General features: G+C 35.7%; 2 protein-coding genes across 2 annotated transcripts; one reads left to right on the forward strand and one right to left on the reverse strand.

Annotated features, from left to right (window-relative positions):
- Positions 1–55: 55 nt before the first annotated feature.
- LOC114825414 (uncharacterized) lies at positions 56–1,311 on the reverse strand. Its single transcript, XM_029104077.2, has 2 exons — positions 1,018–1,311; positions 56–621 (listed from the first exon to the last, which is right to left on the reverse strand). Exons 1-2 carry the CDS (start codon positions 1,223–1,225, stop codon positions 401–403), a joined length of 429 nt encoding a protein of 142 aa, XP_028959910.1. The 5' UTR covers positions 1,226–1,311; the 3' UTR covers positions 56–400.
- Positions 1,312–16,559: 15,248 nt separating this feature from the next.
- Positions 16,560–19,582, forward strand: LOC103438030 (uncharacterized). Its single transcript, XM_008376567.4, has 5 exons — positions 16,560–17,477; positions 18,355–18,507; positions 18,727–18,816; positions 18,946–19,101; positions 19,196–19,582. Exons 1-5 carry the CDS (start codon positions 16,866–16,868, stop codon positions 19,328–19,330), a joined length of 1,146 nt encoding a protein of 381 aa, XP_008374789.1. The 5' UTR covers positions 16,560–16,865; the 3' UTR covers positions 19,331–19,582.
- Positions 19,583–20,304: the final 722 nt, after the last annotated feature.

The raw sequence follows: 20,304 nt of genomic DNA on the forward strand, positions 1-20,304 counted from the left end.
TTCTCTATCTGTCGAAACCGGTGCATCAGATCAATCAGTTAGCTAAACAGCAGACTGCATAAAAGTGAGTTTCGTTCCTTCTTTTCTTTTCTGTAAACACAATGATTTCGCCAATTTGCAAGTACACATTTAACTTAACCTAAGATCATCGACAACCAGAGACATCCGAGTCCGAAAACTAAAACAATTTGAAGAAACTAAACCATGGAGGTCTTGCTTCTTTTGTACAACATTTTTCTAAAGAAAACTAATGAAAATAACTTAAAAATTTTGAGTTTTAGTGTAAAAATGTATTTTTTCGTTAAAGTGAACAATATCGGGAGTTTTTCGTTAAAGTTGCATGCTGCACAATGCAATGTACTTAATCCATGTTCCTTCATCACATTGTCTTTAATCGTCATCAAATTTCCAAATCACTGCCTGACAATTCATCGGAATCAGCTTCAACATCATCGTCGACATCACTCAGCGGCTCCTGCCCGTGCCCGAGAATCTCTTCCATCAATTTCTCATCGGTCTCTTCGTCCTTCCCTGCCAACTTCCTCTTCAGAATTGCTTCAAAGATTGATGGCAATGCCTCCTGATTCCCACTATAGTAGGAATCAATTCGCATTTTCAGCTCTGAAACCACATCATCAAAACCAAAGATTGAAATATTAAATTTAACCTCCAAAAAAGTAAGCATCTTTCCTCCTACTAATCTTGCAAGATCGAATTTTTATTGGAAAAAAAAAAAAACACGAGACACAAAATTTATTTAAAATTTCGGATCAAATAAAAGTACTAACCCCCCCCCCCCCAAAAAAAACCCAGAAACTCAACAAATTCCAACTTTTTTTCCAAGCCATGAATACTGCAAACTGCAAGTGATTAAAACATAAAAATAAAAATAGCATCTTTAAATCAATCAAATTGCGATTGTAATTTCCAAAATTTTCACACGAAATAGCAAATAATTAAAAGCTAAAAATTTCCCAGAAAACCCAAAATTTATATTTCTCAGAAAATCTTAATTACCTTCATTACTGACACCATCATCCCCTGCATCATTGGAAGCCTCTTTCCTGGGTGAGGGTGACTCGGTGGAGTAGAAGCTGAGTCTGGGCCGAGTCGAAGCAGCGAGCGGAGGGCCGAGTTGGGCTTTAGGGATCGGATTGTAGCAGGGAGGAGAGAGAAGACGAGTGCGAGCGTAGAAACAGACATTTCTAAGCAGGGATCTTTTCATCGTTAGGGTTTTTTTCTCTGCTCTGAGTAGGGTTTAAACGGGAAAATACTGATAAAATGGAAGAGTTATCTGGACCTATCGGCGGATTTGAATCATCAGGCCCACATGAATTACGGGCTTTGAGTGGAAAAGTTGACATAATATTGGGCTTGTTTTTTTTTTTTTTTTAAACCTACCTTTTTAGGAATTTTTTTTGAAATGTCATATAAACTTGTACACCCTTTAATTTGTCATAGAAACTAAAATTCTAAGCAATTTATCATACCAACTTTCTGAAATCATCAATTTGTCATCTCATCCTAACTCCGTTAAGTTTTTCAAACCAAAATAATTCATGTGCGAGGCACATGACTTGTGTTCAGGGTTGTTTCTATCATTTTAAGGACTTTTTACAAATTCTTTATTTTTCTTTAGTAAAACCCTTAAATTTTGTGTTTGATGGTATTCATGCGGATCATTGTGTTCGAGTAATGTATGTGCATTTACAACTCCATTTCTGGCACCATACAAGTTCTCAACCAGTTTCTCGTATAAAGGAGCCCATATAAAATTTTATTTTGTGGCATTCCAACTAAACTCACCCACTTGTGTATCTTAGCATATTTTGAGCAACCATACGAGAATGCAATGCAAAATCATTTGATTGCTACCATATCAAAAATATTGTTCCATTGCTTGATTATGATCAAAATAAAAAACACCAAATACTGAGGAAACAATGCTTAAAGTTCACAACATTGTCTTCATCCGAAAAAATTTGACATTAACAAAATGTCTAAATGACAGAAACCCTAGAATTGAGGCTTTAGAAACCCTATAATTGTTTTGATCAAATGCAACTTAATAGAAGGAAGTGGGGTGTTAAAATGACAGAAATAATCTTGAACACAAGTCATGTGCCACACACATGACTTATTTTGGATGAAAAACTTAACGGCGTTATAGTAAGATGACAAATTGATGGTTTCAGAAAGTTGATATGACAAATTGCTTAAAATTTTAATTTATATGACAAATTGAAAACTGTGTACAAGTTCATATGATATTTCAAAAAAATCCCTTTTATAATGGAAATGATTCTCGAACATTTTTTCTTTCGCATGTTTCAATGTAAGGTAGTGTTATCCACACATTCATTTTTACTTCTCGCACGCTTGTCTCAAATTTTAGCCCTTGGATCGAATGAATTCGAGAAGATCAATGGCAAAAAAATTAACAAGAGTGTGTGGGAAGTAAAAATAGGTGTATGAATAACACTTTCCTTCTATGTATTTTTGCTCATGGATTCTATTTAAGTAATTAATTCAAAGATTAAATAAATAAAGGTGTACATAAGAAGAATAAAGTGTACAAAAAAAGAGCACGAAAATTATTTCCATTGTCGAGCCTGGAATGATGGTTTATAATTAAGTAAGACATTAAAGTAATTGATTGTATGATGTAAATATAGCCTAAACCTAAGTGGGTAAAGGATTTCTAATTTGGTTGACATTGCTTGATGTGCGAGATCACTTAAGCACATCCTATATTACTTGGATTAGTAGCGCACACTATCGGGGTGGGTAGCTATAATCATGATAAAGACTAGAAATTACTTTCTTTTGCTAAAATTGGATCACTTAAGCACATCCTAAACTACTCAAATTGGTTGTGCACACCATCAGGGTAAGGAGCTATAATCATGATAAGGACTAGAAATTACTTTCTTTCGGTAAAATTGGGCATGGATTTATCATCACTTAGCAAGAAAAAGAAAGGGAATCAACTATATGTTTTGATACATATTCACAACTATGTAGTTTAATGATACTTTACTTTCATGGTTAAAAGAAATCCAAGTTCAACATATCGCCCATTAATTAAAAGTTCTCAAATCTGTTTCGTTATGAAAAAAAAAATTAAAATAGTTAGAAATGACATCATGTTTTTTTTTAAATATCTTCATATTATGATATTTTTATTTAACGGATGAGTGATGTGACATTTTGAAAATTCTTTCTAATTAGAAACAAAAATAGAGATTTTAATATATAATCTTAAAAACTTTAGTTTTGTAGTTTTATACTCTTAATTTCAAATGTAATTTTGTCCTTCATGTTTGTTTTATTCTTGTAGTCAATTAAAAAAATTAAAATAGTTAGAAATGACATCATGTTCTTTTTTAAATATCTTCATATTATGATATTTTTATTTAACGGATGAGTGATGTGACATTTTGAAAATTCTTTCTAATTAGAAACAAAAATAGAGATTTTAATATATAATCTTAAAAACTTTAGTTTTGTAGTTTTATACTCTTAATTTCAAATGTAATTTTGTCCTTCATGTTTGTTTTATTCTTGTAGTCAATTATTTCTGTTGTAAGTGATTTAGATGGTTAGCACATTGTTTTCTATTATTAAAACCCCTTATTACATAAGAAATCAAATTTTTAACATGTGAATTGTAACCAGAAAGATGCTAAAATATCTCTACCAAAATTTTCCAACTTCTAAAAATGTTTTGTCGAAACTTGACCACCTGTTAGTCTTTTCTTTGTGAAAGGTTGAAAAATAAGCATGGCTACAGGCAGATCACATATGACACACCTCGACCTAAATCAGGGCGTGCTGGCCGTCACGTGGGAGTGACGTAATCATGTGCACAGTGCGGAAGTAATAAAGATATAAGGGAAATGCGAATGAATAAAAACCAAATTACTAGCAGTACTAGATAATATAGAGTGCGAGCGAGATTAAGTGTGAAATACACAACCAGAGCATAAATATCCTAGATGCAGTCAAGCAAGACAAGTACTAAATGTACAACACCCAAGGGTGATCCTAATTTTATGATTTTATGTCAGAATCCCCACCGAAATCCTCGTGATCCACCTAAGCACTTCTACCTAAAACCTAAAGGGGCGCAAAATAGAAAATATGAGCGGGCAAAAACAAAGTTTTTCAAAATCATTTCATTTCTCAAAAGTTCTAACCCCTTACCGTAAAACCTGTATAATTTTCCCAGAAAAAATATAATATATGCTATATCAGAATTCATGCTTAAGATGAAAATCCATTAGGGGTGGGTTCGGTTTAAATCGGTTCGGTTTTTTGCCAAAACCGAAACCAAACTGAAATTTCGGTTCGGTTCGGTTCGGTTCGGTTCAAATTTTTTTCGGTTTTTTTCGGTTCAGTTTTTTTTCGGTTCGGTTTCGGTTTTTTGTTTTTATTTTTTTTCAAAAAATGAAAAACATTGAAATTTTAAATTTTAACATATCCAACACAATCATAACATAAACATTCTAACTATAATCAAAGACAATGAAAATAAACATTTAAAGTTGAACTAAAATCATCAATAAAGTCTTTCAAAGTCCAAACTAACAACCTCACAACACAAAAAACGTACAAATGACTTAGAAAAGTTAAATTGTATGATGTTGTTCAAAGATCAGTGTTGTTTGCTTGTAACTGCATGTTGACAACTTGATTAGTAAAGGTAATGCGTGGGTGGATTTATTTAGTGTGTGTTGGATTCTTTTCCATCACAAATTACCCAAGTAATCTACCCGAAATAAATGTTTATAGATTATGTTACATGTTATATGAGAGTAGATTTGGAAAAGAAAGCTGGCACAGAAGTAGACAGTGCTATGGAGATGGATGTAGGTACTTCGGGAAGAGGTTTGGTTCTGGAACCTTATATGGGGGAGAAATAATAGGTTAGGGTTTAGAGTTTTTATAGGCCTTTTTTTAATATTTTGAGCTTAAAGTTTGGCAACACATTGGGTTAGCACATTTTAACTTACAAATTGGGTTTAGAAAATAATACCCAAAACAAATAATTAAATAAAAAAATTAATTTAATTAATTCGGTTCGGTTCGGTTTGGTTCGGTTTCTAGATCACTAAAACCGAACCGAACCAAAAGAATTCGGTTCGGTTCGGTTTTTTCAATTCGGTTCGGTTTTTTCGTTCGGTTTGGTTTTCGGTTTTTTTCGGTTTTCGGTTTTTTGAACCCACCCCTAAAATCCATAGAAGTATATCATGCCAAAGTAATCTAGTTAAATATATCAGTGCCATATATCATAACAGCCAGATCTACCTAACATGACCTGCACGGCTGAGTATATAGCTCATAACCAATCTCAATCATATCAAGTCAAATCCTGCACACGTGTCGGAACCACCTAAAGTGGTATGTACAACAGGACTAGGTGTAAAATAAATATGCTCTAGTGCTACGATCATGTGAAGACTGTGCGAATAATCACGGGTCACCTACGAGTCAGAACCACCTAAAGTGGTCTGTACGTCAAGTCTGTGCACCTAATTTGGATCCAAGGTGAGCATATGGTGAGGGAGGTGAACGTCACATGAAGGACTGTGCCATAACTCTGGGCGGGAGCTCTAACACTGGGATGCAGGTTTATGAGCTCTCAATACATCACAACATATCTCACATAATTGAAGCAATCTTATATCTTTAATTTATGAACTTACCTAGCACTTACATGTGCGTCCGCAGCACCAATCATAAGTATATGCAACTACTAATGCATAAATAAATAGACAGATACTTTGCATGGCATTTCAAAAACGCATAATCATTCAAATTCATTTTATGGGAAAAATCTCAAGTATATAAGTATATACGGAAAACCAAAAGCCCAATCACTGATATGTCGAAGGGTCGTAGCCCCCGAGCCTCGATTGATGGCGCTCGTCCTCCTGATAGGTCTCACTTATATGCGAAATAACTGAATAAACGTTATTTAAAGCACATACACAAAACTAGGAAATAACCTCTCAAACAATGCTCAAATGGGGTATTTGAATATACTACCATGACCTACTCAACCTTAGAAGCATCCCCAAATTTTAGAAAAAAATTTCATGACCCCACGCGCCTTCACGTGCCGGTTAAGGCGTGGCCAGACTCGCAGCTCACGTGCAGGCATGTGCCTGGCACACCCAATGGATTCCCTAACGGCGTTAAGGAATATTCCATTAAAAACTAGAATATGCCGTTAAAGTTACCTGACGGTGTCAGAATATTCCCTTAACTTTGACGGAATATTCTTTTCCTTCTTCCTTGGTTTGCCGGAGTCCGGCGCCGATCACCGCTGCGATCACCGGAAACTAGGAAATTTTAAAACTTCAATATCTTCTTCATTTCTTCACCAAAATTCATGAAATTTGAACCAAATTGAAGCTTAAGATGAGAAGAACATATTCATACCACTTTCAAGCCCTAAAATCCACGAAATCTCGCCGGAGAACCCTCGATAATCAGGCCAAAATTTGAAACTCATGAACTAGGACTTCCCGACGTCCAAAACATTTAAACTTTCTTCCCCGAGCTTCGTGAAGATGTTTTAAGGCTTCCTATAACCTTAAAACTCCATCAAAACTTCAAAATCACGAGTGCATGAATAGAACACAAAATCGAGGTTCTTGGGTTCTTGGGTTTTCGAGTTTTCGAGGGTTTCACGTCCAACCAAAGGTATAGAACAACTCCTAAGCATACTAGGAGTTCAAAGATGTCAACTACACCCTCGATCCATGATTGGAAGTGAAGGTTGAAGGTTGTCCGTACGTTGTACAGAAAATGGATAAAATCCGAGAGAATGAGAGAGAGAGAATGGTCAACAGGTTGCTTGGGTGTGTGTGAGTGGTCCTAATTTGGGTTACCAACTAAAACAACAAAAGCTTAAGTTCTAGTTGGGTCCAAAAATTTAGGAACTTAACATATTGGACACCTCTAAAAGCATGTCACACACAACAAACCGCAACGTCCATGGGCAAAATAGACATTTCATACTGACGATAAAATAATTCGGGACGGGCTATGACAACATAAGCTTATTTGTGCTTTTCCTTAAAAGTCGATTTCTGCTTTGACAATTAACTTTTCTTTGCGTCTACTATTGTCGTGTGCTTTACACTTATTCATATAAATATTAAGGGTAAATTACATAAAACTACCTCAACTATTGGGTCAGTCAAAGTTTCATACCCCTTCTTTAAAAAATTTCAATATCATACCTTATCTTCAAATTTGTTGCAATGCCATACCTTCCGTCAGTTGTCTGTCAATTCCTCTATTAAATGCTGACGTGGCTTAAGACGGAGCCCACTTTCTATTAAAAATTTAATTAAATATTTTTATAAAAAGAAGGTGGGACCTACCCACATTCTTCCTATCTCACCCGTCCCCCCTACCTTCTTTATATCTCATTCCCCATTCATCAGTCGTTGGACGGCACCAATCCCATCAGACCTCAAACAAAAAATCAAACCTAATCCAAAATCAAATTTCATCATCCCACCCCCAGAACCCCCAAAAATCAAATCCAAAACCAAAATTTCATCACCTCAAAACCCATTAAGAATCAATTCGCATCCCACCTTCCCGAGTCATTGTCATTCTGGGTTGTCAATAGAACAAATTGCATTCTGGGTCGTCACCGCCGACACCGTCTGCATCCCTTTCGTACGACTTGATCCTGAACTGTCTGCATCTTCTCCATCACCTTCCTGGCGTATGCGTTTTTCCCTACGTGGGCCTCGAACCATGACCTGGTCGCATCTGCATTGGCCTCTCGCTTTTCCATTTTTTTCTCTGGGTGTGGAGATTTGAAGAGAACGGAGAAGACCGGAAGAGACGGGGGAAAGATCGAGAGAGAAAGGAGGAGAGGTGTGGGGAGGTTAGTGGAGGTAGAGGAGGAGGAAGAGGAGGAAGAGGATGAGGGGGATGGGGAATGGGAGGAGTGCCATGGAAGGGAGGAGGAGATGGAGGAAGAGAGGGTGCGCGGCGGTGGGGTTTTGAAGTTAAGGGAGGAAGGGTTGGGGGGGGGGGACATAGGTGGGATAGGAAAAAGGTGGGTGGGTCCCACCTTCTTTTTATAAAAATATTTAAATAATTGTATTTTAAAATTTTTAATTATTTAATTAAATTTTTAATAGAAATGGGGCATTGTCTCAAGCCACGTCAGCATTTAACAAAGGAATTGATAGACAATTGATTGAAAGTATGACATTGCAACAAATTCGAATATAAGGTATGACATTGAAATTTTTTAAAGATGGGGTATGAAACTGTGACTAACCAAATAGTTAAGGTAGTTTTATGTAATTTACTCAAATATTAACCTGCTGCTGAGAAGAGCACACCATTTCCCCCTAATATAATAAAAGATACCCTCTTTTTACAGCATAAAACAAAGCTTATTTTGAAGGGTCCAATCCGAATGCATTAACCATGAGACTAATTGTAAATCTAGACATTAAAAAAAAATCAACGAAAAGTCCTAAAAAACTTTAGTTTTAATGAAAATTGACAAATAAATGTGTAAGTACATAGTATTAGGAAAGGTAAAAATGTGGGTTTTCGTTAAAAGTAAACAGTACCGGAAGTATTTCGTTAAAACTTCCTTTAAAATGCTTAATTATGCTTAATGGGCATGGTTTACATTTTGTTCAACCATACATGATTGACTCTCGAAACTACCAAGTACTTGCTAGTTGTTAAAGAATATTGTTGAAGCACCACATATACCCGGAAGAATCCTTTCGAAGCACATAAGTCAACCTAACTTCCTTATTATGCTGCATGTTAATTTAACAAACCAGAACAATGGTACATCTGTTTCTTTGCATTTGAGTTAAAATCTTATTTTGTAAATTAGAGTGTTTTCTTTTAAAAACTAAAGCATATTAATGTATAATCATGACTAAATATTTGATGATGAAAAAATTTAGCTACTCTCACACCAGCACTAGAGTATATCCACAACCTCAAGTTGGAAAGACTTACGCATGACACCTAACTGTCAACTCCCACTAGTATGGATTGACGTAGAACTTTACATATCGTACACCAACTAAAATGCTGGCAGCAAAGATCAAACTTGAATTCAAGATTAACTACAAGCATGATGTTACCAACTTAACGGCGTTAGGGTAAGATGACAAAATGATATGACAAATTGCTTAAAATTTTAGTTTATATGACAAATTGATGATTTTGGAAAGTTGAAATGACAAATTTACAATTTTTGGACATTTTTTCTTTCGCATGTTTCATTGTAGGGTAGTGTTATTCACACATTCATTTTTACTTCTCACACGCCTGTCTCAATATTTGGCCCTCAGATCGAATGAAATCGAGAAGATCAATGGCAAAAAAATTAATAAGAGTGTGTGGGAAGTGAAAATAAGTGTATCAATAGCACTATCCTTCTATGTATTTTTGCTCATGGATTCCATTTAAGTAATTAATTCAAAGATTAAATAAATAAAGGTGTACATAAGAAGAACAAAGTGTATGAAAAAAGAGCACAAAAATTATTTCCATTGTCGAGCCTGGTATGAAGGTTAGTAATTGAGTAAGACATTAAAGTAATTGATTGTATAATGTAAATAGAGCCTAAACCTAAGTGGGTAAAAGATTTCTAATTTGGTCGACATTGCTTGATGTGCGAGATCACTTAAGCACATCCTATATTACTCGGATTAGCAGAGCACGCTATAAGGGTGGGTAGCTATAATCATGCTAAAGACTAGAAATTACTTTCTTTTGGTAAAATTGGATCACTTAAGCACATCCTAAACTACTTAGATTAGTAGTGCACGCCATCAGGGCGGGTAGCTATAATCATGATATTACTTTCTTTGGGTAAAATTGGGCATGGATTTATAGTCACTTTGCAAGAAAAAGAAAAGGAGTTGTATCAACTATATGTTTTGATACATATTCACAACCATGCAGTTTAACGATACTTTATTTTCAAGGTTAAAAGAAATCCGACTTCAAATCATATTGCTCATTAATTAAAAGTTCTCAAATCTACTCCGTTATGGAAAAAAATAATAATAATTAAAAAAAATAGTTAGAAATGACATCATGTTCTTTTTTAAATTATCTTCATATTTTTATATTTTTATTTAACAGATGAGTGATGTGATATTTTGAAAATTCTTTCGAATTAGAAACAAAAATAGAGATTTTAATATATAATCTTAAAAACTTTAGCTTGTAGTTTTATACTCTTACTTTCAAATGTAATTTTGTCCTTCATGTTTGTTTTATTCTTGTAGTCAATTATTCTATTGTCAGTGATTTAGATAGTTAGCACATTATTTTTTATTATTTAAACCCCTTATTACATAAGAAATCAAATTTTTAACATGTGAATTGTAACCAGAAAAATGCTAAAATATCTCTATAAATTTTTCCAACTTCTAAAAATGTTTTGTCGAGACTTGACCACCCGTTAGTCTTTTTTTTTTTCTTTCTTCAAAATAAATGTTTCGTGCACCTGAGTGCCAAAAATGCTATTTTAAAAACTATTTTTGAAAACAACGAAAGGTTGAAAAATAAGCATGGCCAGAGACAGATCAGAGAAGCCGATTTGTGCTTTTCCTTAAAAGCCGATTTCTGCTTTGACAATTGACTTTTCTTTGCGTCTACTCTTGTCCTGTGCTTTACACTTACTCATATAAATATTAACCTGCTGCTGAGAGGAGCACACCATTTTTTCCTAATATAATAAAAGATACCCTCTTTTTACACCATAAAACATAGCTTATTCCGAATGGTCCAATCCTAATGTACTAACCATGAGACTAATGTAAATCTAGACATTAAAAAAATGCTTAATTATGCTTAATGGGCATGGTTTACATTTCGTTCAACCATACATGATCGACTCTCGAAACTACTAAATACTTGCTAGTTGTTAAAAGAATATTGTCGAAGCACCACATATACCGGAAGAATCCTTTTGAAGCACATAAGTCAACCCGATCTCCTTATTATGCCGCGTGTTAATTTAACAAACCAAAACAACAGTACATTCGTTTCTTTGCAATTGAGTTAAAATCTTATTTTGTAAATTAGAGTATTTTCTTTTAAAAACTATAGCAGATTAATGTATAATCATGACTAAATATTTGATGATGAAAAAGTTTAACTACTCTCACCATTAGCGTCTAAGTATACTCACAACCTCAAGTTGAAAAGACTTACGCGTGAAACCTAACTGTCAGCTCCCACTAGTATGAATTGACGTAGAACCTTACATATCGTACACCAACTAGAATGCTGATCAGGGCCGGTCCAGAGATTTTTGAGGCCCAGGGCAACGCCGAAAAAAGTGCCCTAACTTCATATAAGAAAATTATTTATTTTCACACGTAAGACATTGATAAAATTATACTTAGAAAAGCACTTCAAACTCAATAATTTAGAAACACAAAAAGACTAATTTATTTTGTATTGAGAGAAGAAAACCAAACAACTCTGGGCTTATAAGTTGATAGATGATGAATTTTGTTTTCCATTTGAACTTTGAAAGTGTTTTTGTATAAATCATGAGGTGTTTTTTCTTATTTACTAACCTTGTCAATATGGGACTAAAAAAATAATGATGTTTTCGAGTCTTTAATTGATATGTATTAGTAATGAATGGGCATTAAATTAAATATTTTGATAACACGTCATATAATTTACAAATTTGCGCTAAAAATTTGGTCTACGTATTACTCATTGTTGAAGATTAGACTTGAATTGAAACGAATATTTAAAAATAACAACCCACATAGCTACTAGCTAGTAACTAAAAATAAATTAACAACCAAACAAAAAATAAATTAACAACCAAACAAAAATTTGTAAAAATTCAAAAAAAATAAACATGCACATAGCGTTTCGAACTTAGGACCTCTTGTTAATTTTAAACAACAAAAACCATTGCTTCTAATTAAACTTCTTGATCCTTTAACCAAATTTTATAAATTTATACTCTTACGAAAAGAAATTTGTAAAAATTAGAAAGTAAATAAGCACATGTGGTGTTTTGAACTCAAGACCACTCATTATTTTCAAATGACCAAACCACCTCTTCTACTTAAATTTATGTCTCACAAGTTTTATAAATTTATACTCTTATGAAAACATATATAAATATATCACCCTAATAATTTTGATGCCCCCAATATTTTTGGACCCCGGACAGTTGCCCTGCTTGCACTGGACCTGGGCCGGCCCTGATGCTGATAGCGAAGATCAAACTTGAATTTAAGATTAACTACAAACATGCTATTACCAACTGAACCAACCCGGCTCATCATGACTAAATTTAAAGACAAACTAATAAATTTTTTTCCCTCGTTAGACAAGATAATGAAATCAAAACCTTTTTAATCCGTAAATTGTGGTGAAATGGTCGAGAAATGGCGAGCCTCTTTCTTTTTGCCACTATATTGTCTGTTTGGAATTGGACCCATGCATGCACTCAGACATAGTTAGAATCTTCGACAACAATTTTAGTTGAATTAGGTAATTAATCCCCTGCTTTTTAGTTGTATAAATAAAATAATATAAGCGGCAAGCTGTTGAACGTTGATGAATCGTGCAAACTGAAAAAATTAAGTTGCTATAATACATATTTCTATTCGAGCGATGTTATAATTTAATTTAAATGTCATTTTTTTATTATCTAAATTTAAATTGAATCGTCACGGATTTTGACAAAAATAAGAGAAGCTAAATACACGACGACATTGAGTAAGTGGCGGGGAAAGGTCTGGGATTCAGGCAATCGTCCAGTAGTGTCGTACGTAGTGAGTTTAGTGCACTTAGCTAAAGTGGCTTGGATTTCACATCCATAAAATAAGATGCATAAAGTCTTTAATATGGTTAGAAATCGTTATACAAAAAGAGATTCAAAGTTAAATATAAAAGAAACACTACTCTTAGCAACCTTATAATTTCGTTTCAATGTCTTTATAATAGGAAATAGAGCAACTTCCTTTCTCAAATGGCACTCAACTAGTGGAGTCACGGGGTGGGCTTCTAAAGATGCCTTGGAAATTCTCAAGATTTAAAAAAGTAAAGAAAAGTGGGTTTTTTTATAATAATTGCCTTAAATTGTGATTATAAAGCTTTGCTTAGGGATCCCTCCACGTTCTTTATAGTCAAAACTATATTGTCCCCTAAGTGGACATTGGAATGAACAAACAAGTCATAACTATATGATGTTTCTGAATTTGGATCATCTCTATAACTTAATGTTCAGAGCATGGATCAGAAAATTGGGGGAGATTTGGTTTGTGTGAGGTGGGTTAGCAGATGAGTGAGTTAATAAGAACCGTCAGTTTTAATTTAAATGGTCCAAATTGCCTAGTCTAGCTTTCGGCTCCAGACAATGAGGTCCGTAGTAGATCTCTGTTCAATACTTATATATAGGTTTACATTGCAATATGTTAGCCTATGAGGGTTTTATTCTTAATTTTCCCTCATATGGAGCAATTAAATCACTTGAGAATGTTCTACTTCTAGGTTAGATAGTTTGAAAAAGCTTGAGGAAAATTGGAAGTTTGAAATTTTCTCATGGAAGAGCCATTTTAACGAAAAGGATTTACATACAACCCTTCTAGATTTAGATGTAACATGTCATAGTAACATCTAGAGCAATATACTTGTCACTCCACTTGTACACGAAATATTGTATTCTATTTTGCTTGGTTCATCATGGTTATCATAACAATGTCTTCACATTTTTTAAATGAAATAGATAATATAAATATTGAATAAGAAGGATTATACCTAAAAGGGAAAAAGTTAGTCAATGTCATAAGAGATTATGCGACTCAAATTACACATTATAACTCAGACTGCAGATGCCAAGGCAACCTACTTCTTTACCCCTCTTAGAAATTAGAAGAAGTCAGATTCCGATAGAACGGTCCCACTGTCCCTACGGACACAAGCTAAGAAAACCTAATTACTAAATAGCAAGGTGAAACCCATAAATGGAAAAGGAAAAGAAGTTGAAGAGAAAAGAAAACAAAAAATTGAGGAGATTGCAAGGGTGAGTTTGGTAATGTGGGGGTTGCGTTTCTCATGTGATACATTGCTTTCTGGTCAATTATCATGTGATGCGTGCATGGTAAAAATAGACATTTGGGTTTCTCATGTGATACATTTGCACCTTATGTTTTGACACAATGCTTTATAATATTGACACGAAAATTAACGTTAAACTGTAAGATGACAGAGAATTCATAGAGACTTCCACTTTTGAGAGAATCCCCCTTAACATTTCTTGTCAAGTCAATTCTCAGATGAAGGTGACTAAACATATCCTCATTTATAGCACATACATATTCACCAAGTAATTGGGTGAATGCAATTACATATTCACCAAGTATGTGGGTAGTCTTAAATTTCAGGTAGACGGCCATGGACCCACTCCAACAACACTGATACTGTACCCACTTGGCCATCTGCTCAATCCATCAGGTGTGAGATTTTAATACAAAATGCCTTGGTGTTAGTTAGATTGGAGTAATTCTATTTAAAAGGCTTGTTCTCAAGCTTTGTGGCCGTTGTGGGACAAATGAATTCTAATACTCCCCCGTAGGTGAGACCCTATTTTATGGGTCACACATGGAGTTTCACACATCGGCAACCAAGTGGAGCCAAGATGGGGCTCACCCGTTCGCGCTGGACCAATGCACGTGACATCTTTTGGCCTACGTGGAGCCATATCAGGGCTCACCTATTTGTGCGGGGCCATAGGAGACCCACTCGTTCACGTGGATGTATGAACCCATCCCCTAGCTCTGATACCATCTTAAATTTCAGGTAGACGGGTCATGGGCCCACTCCAACAACACCGATACTATCCCCACTTGGCCACCTGCTCAATCTATTAGGTGTGAGGTTTTAATACAAAATACCTTGGTGTTAGTTAGAGTGAGGTAATTCTATTTAAAGGACTTGTTCTCAAGCTTTGTGGCTGATGTGGGACAAATGAATTCTAACAGGTAGGGAGGGTGTATGCAATGAACTTGGAGTCGGAAGTGTACGAAGAATTTCATGTAACGAAAAATTATTGTGATATTATGTAAATACATGATATTATGTGATATGATTTAAGATACTAGTACAATATATGATATTGCGAGATTGAACTGAAATACCGTTGAAATAATATATAATAATTAGGTTTTTTTTTTTCTTTTTTCTTTTTTCTTTTTTCACATTAAGTCTTACCTACTTGAACATATATAGAGACCCATCAGCCAGCATTTCCATGGACCCCATCACACTGGATGCTTGACTCTGAAAATTGACAACACCCCTTCAACTTCAGGCTTTCAGTCAAAGTTAGGTCCTCTCTCACATGAGATTGCATCTAATTTGATCTAACCAGAAAAAAAAAAAGAAAAAAAAAGACTTCTCGAAATAGAAACTCTAATTACAACTATTTTAAGTCTATCATATCTTGTTATATTTTTTAACTTTCATAAATCGCGATGCATGTCTAATTCAAAATACAACTGTAGTGACGTAATTCAGTGAAAAATATGTAAATTCTTGTACAAAAGTGATGAATTTCGACGGATTTGGATCCTATCCTAATCTTGGGAGGCGGAGCCTCCTAAGCAACTCACATGTGCCATTAGATTTTGATTTAACGGCTACAATTATTATAATTTTTAAAATGACCTTCTATTTGTAGCCGTTGGATTTTGAATCTAACGATCCGTGTGATTTGCTCAGAAGGCTCCGCCTCCCAAGCTCAGGAAAGGATCCAAATCCGAATTTCGACCTTGTGATTTGGCAGTGGGACCATTACAAATGCTGACCACAGTAACACACACATCTGTACATACGCAGACGACATTTTTTCTGTTGTCTATATACTAGACCTGTGTCTGTCTCCAAAGCCTCAAACCACCGTAGAAAGAGACATACAGAAAAATACGTTAAAATTCAAAAACCAATTAAGTCTTTGGGTTTGGGTTCGATGATAAGAAAGCATCAACTGACTTTTTTGAGAAGCAGCTGGCTTTAAAGAAAAAAGAAAGCAAAAGTCGAAAATTTTACTCTGGTACCAGAGGCTCCCTTGTCTGCAGTGCTTGATGGCATAGGAATTGGATCATCTCCGATCTATTCACTGGGATCCAGAGGATCAATTAACACCAATTGTTCGTCAAAAGTTGTACAGTTGTAATTGAATGCTTTTTATATTTTCAGAAGTAAAATAGTTTTGTTTTGCATGAAAAATATAAAAATAAAAAATTATGATCACACGATTTTTTATGAACGATTGTTATTAATTAATCTTCGGAATTCCTTATGAAGAGATCCGAAGAGGATCTAATTCGATGGCATATACCCTCAAAATCCAACAAGAAGACAAACCATAACCCACCTAAAGAAGCCATTCCCACAATTAAAATTAAAAACTCATATCTTAAAAAAAAAAAAAAAACTTAAAAAGCATTTCTGAATTGTAAAAATGCTATTTAAATAAATGTTTTTTTAAAGAAGTACGTGCTAAGTGCTACTTCTTCGTGAAGTACTTCTATGTTCCTACTTTCGAGCACGATTGTCAAATGAAAGTACTTCTAATATAAGCATTTTAGGACAAAAGTACTTCCTAGCACAACAATCTAAATACTTAATCTCAAGTCAACAAATACAAATAAAAAACAGATATAAAAAATTTAAAATCAAATTCTATCCTATATTTTTTTCTATATTGTCTCCACTTAAATTCACCACCCCATTATTCTTCTCTCCTCTCAAACCAAACCAGTTTACTCCTTCTCTCTCCTCCCTCCCTCTCTGTCTAGGCAACCATGCCTCTCACAGAGAGCTCAACTGCAGGAGCAGAGCACATGAAATGGAGAAGACCCAGAACCCAATTCAACCAACCCATTTCAGAAACGGATCCAGCCACCTCCCCCCTCCAATCCACCCGCTGCAAATCCACCATCTCCTCCCTCCTCCTCTCCAGCTTCACTACCTCCACCACCAACAACAACGAAGCCTTACCCACAAGCCTTACCATCAAGAAAAAGACAAACTTTCCCTCGTCGTCGTTCAGAGGCCTGGGCTGCGCCGCCTCCGCCTCGCAGCAAGTCTCGGTGCCGGAGGAGATTCGGAACTCCGCCGATTGGAAGGGAAAGAAGGTGAAGAAGAAAAAGGAGAAGAAGAGCGCCGCCGCCAAGGGCAGCGCTAGCAACGAGAAGAATGAATACCGGGATGTCGGTGATGGCGGGCCCACCATTGGTATAAATTCTGCAACTTGTGTGGATTTTCAGGATGTTTGGTGCGGCCCCGGAATTGGGTTCTCGCCGGAAACTGCGGGCTCGGTGGATTGCGTGGTGGCGAGGAGGAATGTCTCCGGCAGAGGCAAGATTTATGGGGATAATAATAAGATGAGCAGCCACATGAGCAGCCACAGGGAGGTAAAAACTGATAAGTTTTTATTTTTGCAGTCAATATCTTCATTTAATGCTTCTAATTTGTGCCATTCTATTTTTTATGAGTTGGGATTACTATTTTTTATTTATTTGTTTTTTATTCAAGCGATATTGTAATCTAATAAAAAAAACATAATCAAAACTATGACGGGATTTGAACTTGAGTAATTTTTTTTACGAGGCGATATTCTAAATTACTCTGATTTACAAAGAGGCAATATTCTAAATTACTCTCATTTACGAAAAGAGAAGGGAGGGGGATTCGAATTGGGTGTTTGAAGGGACGTACAAACTGTCGTAGCCAACTAGCCTGACCCTCGACTGACAGCTTTTATGGCTATTTGGTGCTTGATGAGGATATGCTGCATTGATGGTGGTCTTTGATCATTTATACATTAGGATTTGTATTTAAAGCTGATTTTCTGTAAATCTTGTGCTTCACGGGATTATTATCTCATTAATTTTTCCCTTAATTATTTTGGTAAAGCTAGGCTCTTGATCTGTTTGGTTTTATGATTTTTCTTGGGCACTTAAGAGTTGCCTTGAATTTACACCTTTTGATTTTCTCCTAACAAGTGCACGTATTAATTTGCGTAGTTTAGGAGAGATTTGTCAGTGTACCACGCCGTGTTCTCGAAAATTTTCTCATAGTTTGGGACCCGGCCTAGTTTGTAATCCCACACTAAACGGGATATATATTTATGATTAGATTGTGTTAGTCTTCTCGGATTTCGTTTAGTGTAGGATTTTTCCTTGTTTTTCTCTAAATACTGAAGTGAATATCAACTTAATTTTCTGCTTCTGTGATGTGTAAATTCTTGTTACATATCTAATTTGTTTGTTTGATTAAACTTGATGGCAGCGTCCTTGTTTCGCAAGGCGAAACGTGAGCCCCGAAACCATCTCGTTTCTGGATTCTGAACCGGATTTTGTCTCGAGCCGCCCTGAATCAGAGGTATTTGGAAGTAGGTGTTTTCGGCATGTCCGGCATCCATCCCCTGAAGGCCTTGCAGAGGTGAGTGTTTCTATTTGCTTTACTTTTGCTTTTGCCTGTTCCGTCTCTCACTTGGTTTGGCACTAAAATCTGTTTCATGTAGCAATATTAGTATAAGGTCTCTGATATCCTTGCTCTGGTTTGGCAAGAAATCTAAATAATATGCATCTTTGACGGTGGAAACAAATTCGATAAAGAACATATTAACATTACGTATGTTTGACGGTTTGGTGATTGCAGATTATGCTGTTTCAAAGTAGTCTTATGATGGGTGGAAGAATGGATAGATTCCGTGACTGGAGACTCGATGTTGATAGCATGTCATATGAGGTACCTTTTCGCAAACTTCATCTTTGTTCCAAACGTTTTTACATTTCGGTTACCTAAAGTCGGTAATGTATGCATTTCTGTTTCTACATTCTCTCATAGTTTTTTGCTTCCTTTCTTTGCCGATAACAGCAACTGCTCGAGTTAGGCGAGAGAATTGGCAACGTGAGTACTGGATTAAAAGAAGATGAAATAAACCACTGCCTTCGAAAGATTAAGCTTCCAACGTCGAGTGATGCGACATCACACTCATCTGCGAAAGTAGAAAGCAAATGCATCATTTGTCAGGTGAGTTTGTAAAAACTCTAGAGATTATTTCTTAGAAATCATTATCCTTTTTCGGTTTTTCATTTCTTAATCTGTAATTACTCGATCCTTATAGGAGGAGTACGAAGCAGATGACGAGATGGGCAAACTGCACTGCGGACATAACTTCCACTTACAATGTGTAAAACAGTGGCTCACACAAAAGAATACGTGCCCTTTCTGCAAGGTCGAAGCAATATCTAGATGCTAGGGTTGGTGAAATCTTCGTATCCCTTTCGGTACTGGCGTTTTTCGGGTCGCTGTTATTCCCGGCGTTCGTCTCCAATACACGGGCAAGTATTCATTCTTTGGTTTGAAGGTTCCAACTTTATTTGCTTACTTTGAAGTTGGAGTTTCAGTGTCATGAAATTGAACAGTGGTCATAACACTCAAAATATATTACAGTCTGTTAATGTGGCTTTCCCTGCCCAATATGAATTTATTGATTGCTTGAATTTTCAAATGATGGTTTCTGTTGAGTGAACGCTGGTGTTTATACGATTTGTTCGGTCGGGGCGGAATATTCGACGCCGTGAAGGCGTTTCTCGGAAGAAAAATAATTTGGGAAGAATGATGTTTGGTTGCAGAAAGAAGAACCGCAAGTCGTGCTGAAATGGACAAGTGCCCAATCGCAAAGGCATACGTGGCCAAACATTTAAAGAAACGAAAACTTGAGCCAACGTCGCTTACTGCTCTTTTTTCAGCAGCCAAACATTATTCATCTGGGAATTGGTTATATACAATAAGAATGGCGAGTTTAATTTGGCGGGTTAGTTCGTGCTTTCTTCTTCATATCAATGTGCAAAATATTTCGTTAGTCTAGTATTAGTTTAACGGCCTATTTGGAATTGTTCGTAAAACGGTTGAAGTGGTTTCATATAGCCAAAAGCGTTTCTAACTACGTTTGTTAGAAAATCGAAAAGCATATTTAGGTTGTAAGAGCGTTTTCAATGGACAGAAACCATATTTATATCACTTTATATCTTCGAGAGATAAATGTGAGTTAATACTCCAATGGAAGATGTAAATTTGAAATCTCACTGATTTCTCACACACAATTGTCACCTTCAATTAGTGGATTCCCTGGCGCCCTTCTGGCAAGGGTTCGAAACCAATTGAGAGCACTTTGTGGCCAGAGGCATGCCGAACCTCGAGCGGAGATTAGCGCCACACCCCCGGGGGTGT

This window comes from Malus domestica, chromosome 06 (genome assembly GCF_042453785.1).
Source record: "Malus domestica chromosome 06, GDT2T_hap1".
In the NCBI taxonomy this organism is placed as follows: domain Eukaryota; kingdom Viridiplantae; phylum Streptophyta; class Magnoliopsida; order Rosales; family Rosaceae; genus Malus; species Malus domestica.

What these genes read in the sequence shown, in the direction of transcription:
- LOC114825414 (XM_029104077.2), bottom strand. Translation starts at nt 1,225, where the DNA reads ATGAAAAGATCCCTGCTTAGAAATGTCTGTTTCTACGCTCGCACTCGT. An exon ending in TGATGGTGTCAGTAATGAAG is followed by an intron (nt 622 to 1,017) that starts GTAATTAAGATT and finishes ATGTGGTTTCAG; the next exon opens with AGCTGAAAATGCGAATTGAT.
- LOC103438030 (XM_008376567.4), top strand. Translation starts at nt 16,866, where the DNA reads ATGCCTCTCACAGAGAGCTCAACTGCAGGAGCAGAGCACATGAAATGG. An exon ending in ACATGAGCAGCCACAGGGAG is followed by an intron (nt 17,478 to 18,354) that starts GTAAAAACTGAT and finishes ACTTGATGGCAG; the next exon opens with CGTCCTTGTTTCGCAAGGCG. An exon ending in GCAAATGCATCATTTGTCAG is followed by an intron (nt 19,102 to 19,195) that starts GTGAGTTTGTAA and finishes CGATCCTTATAG; the next exon opens with GAGGAGTACGAAGCAGATGA.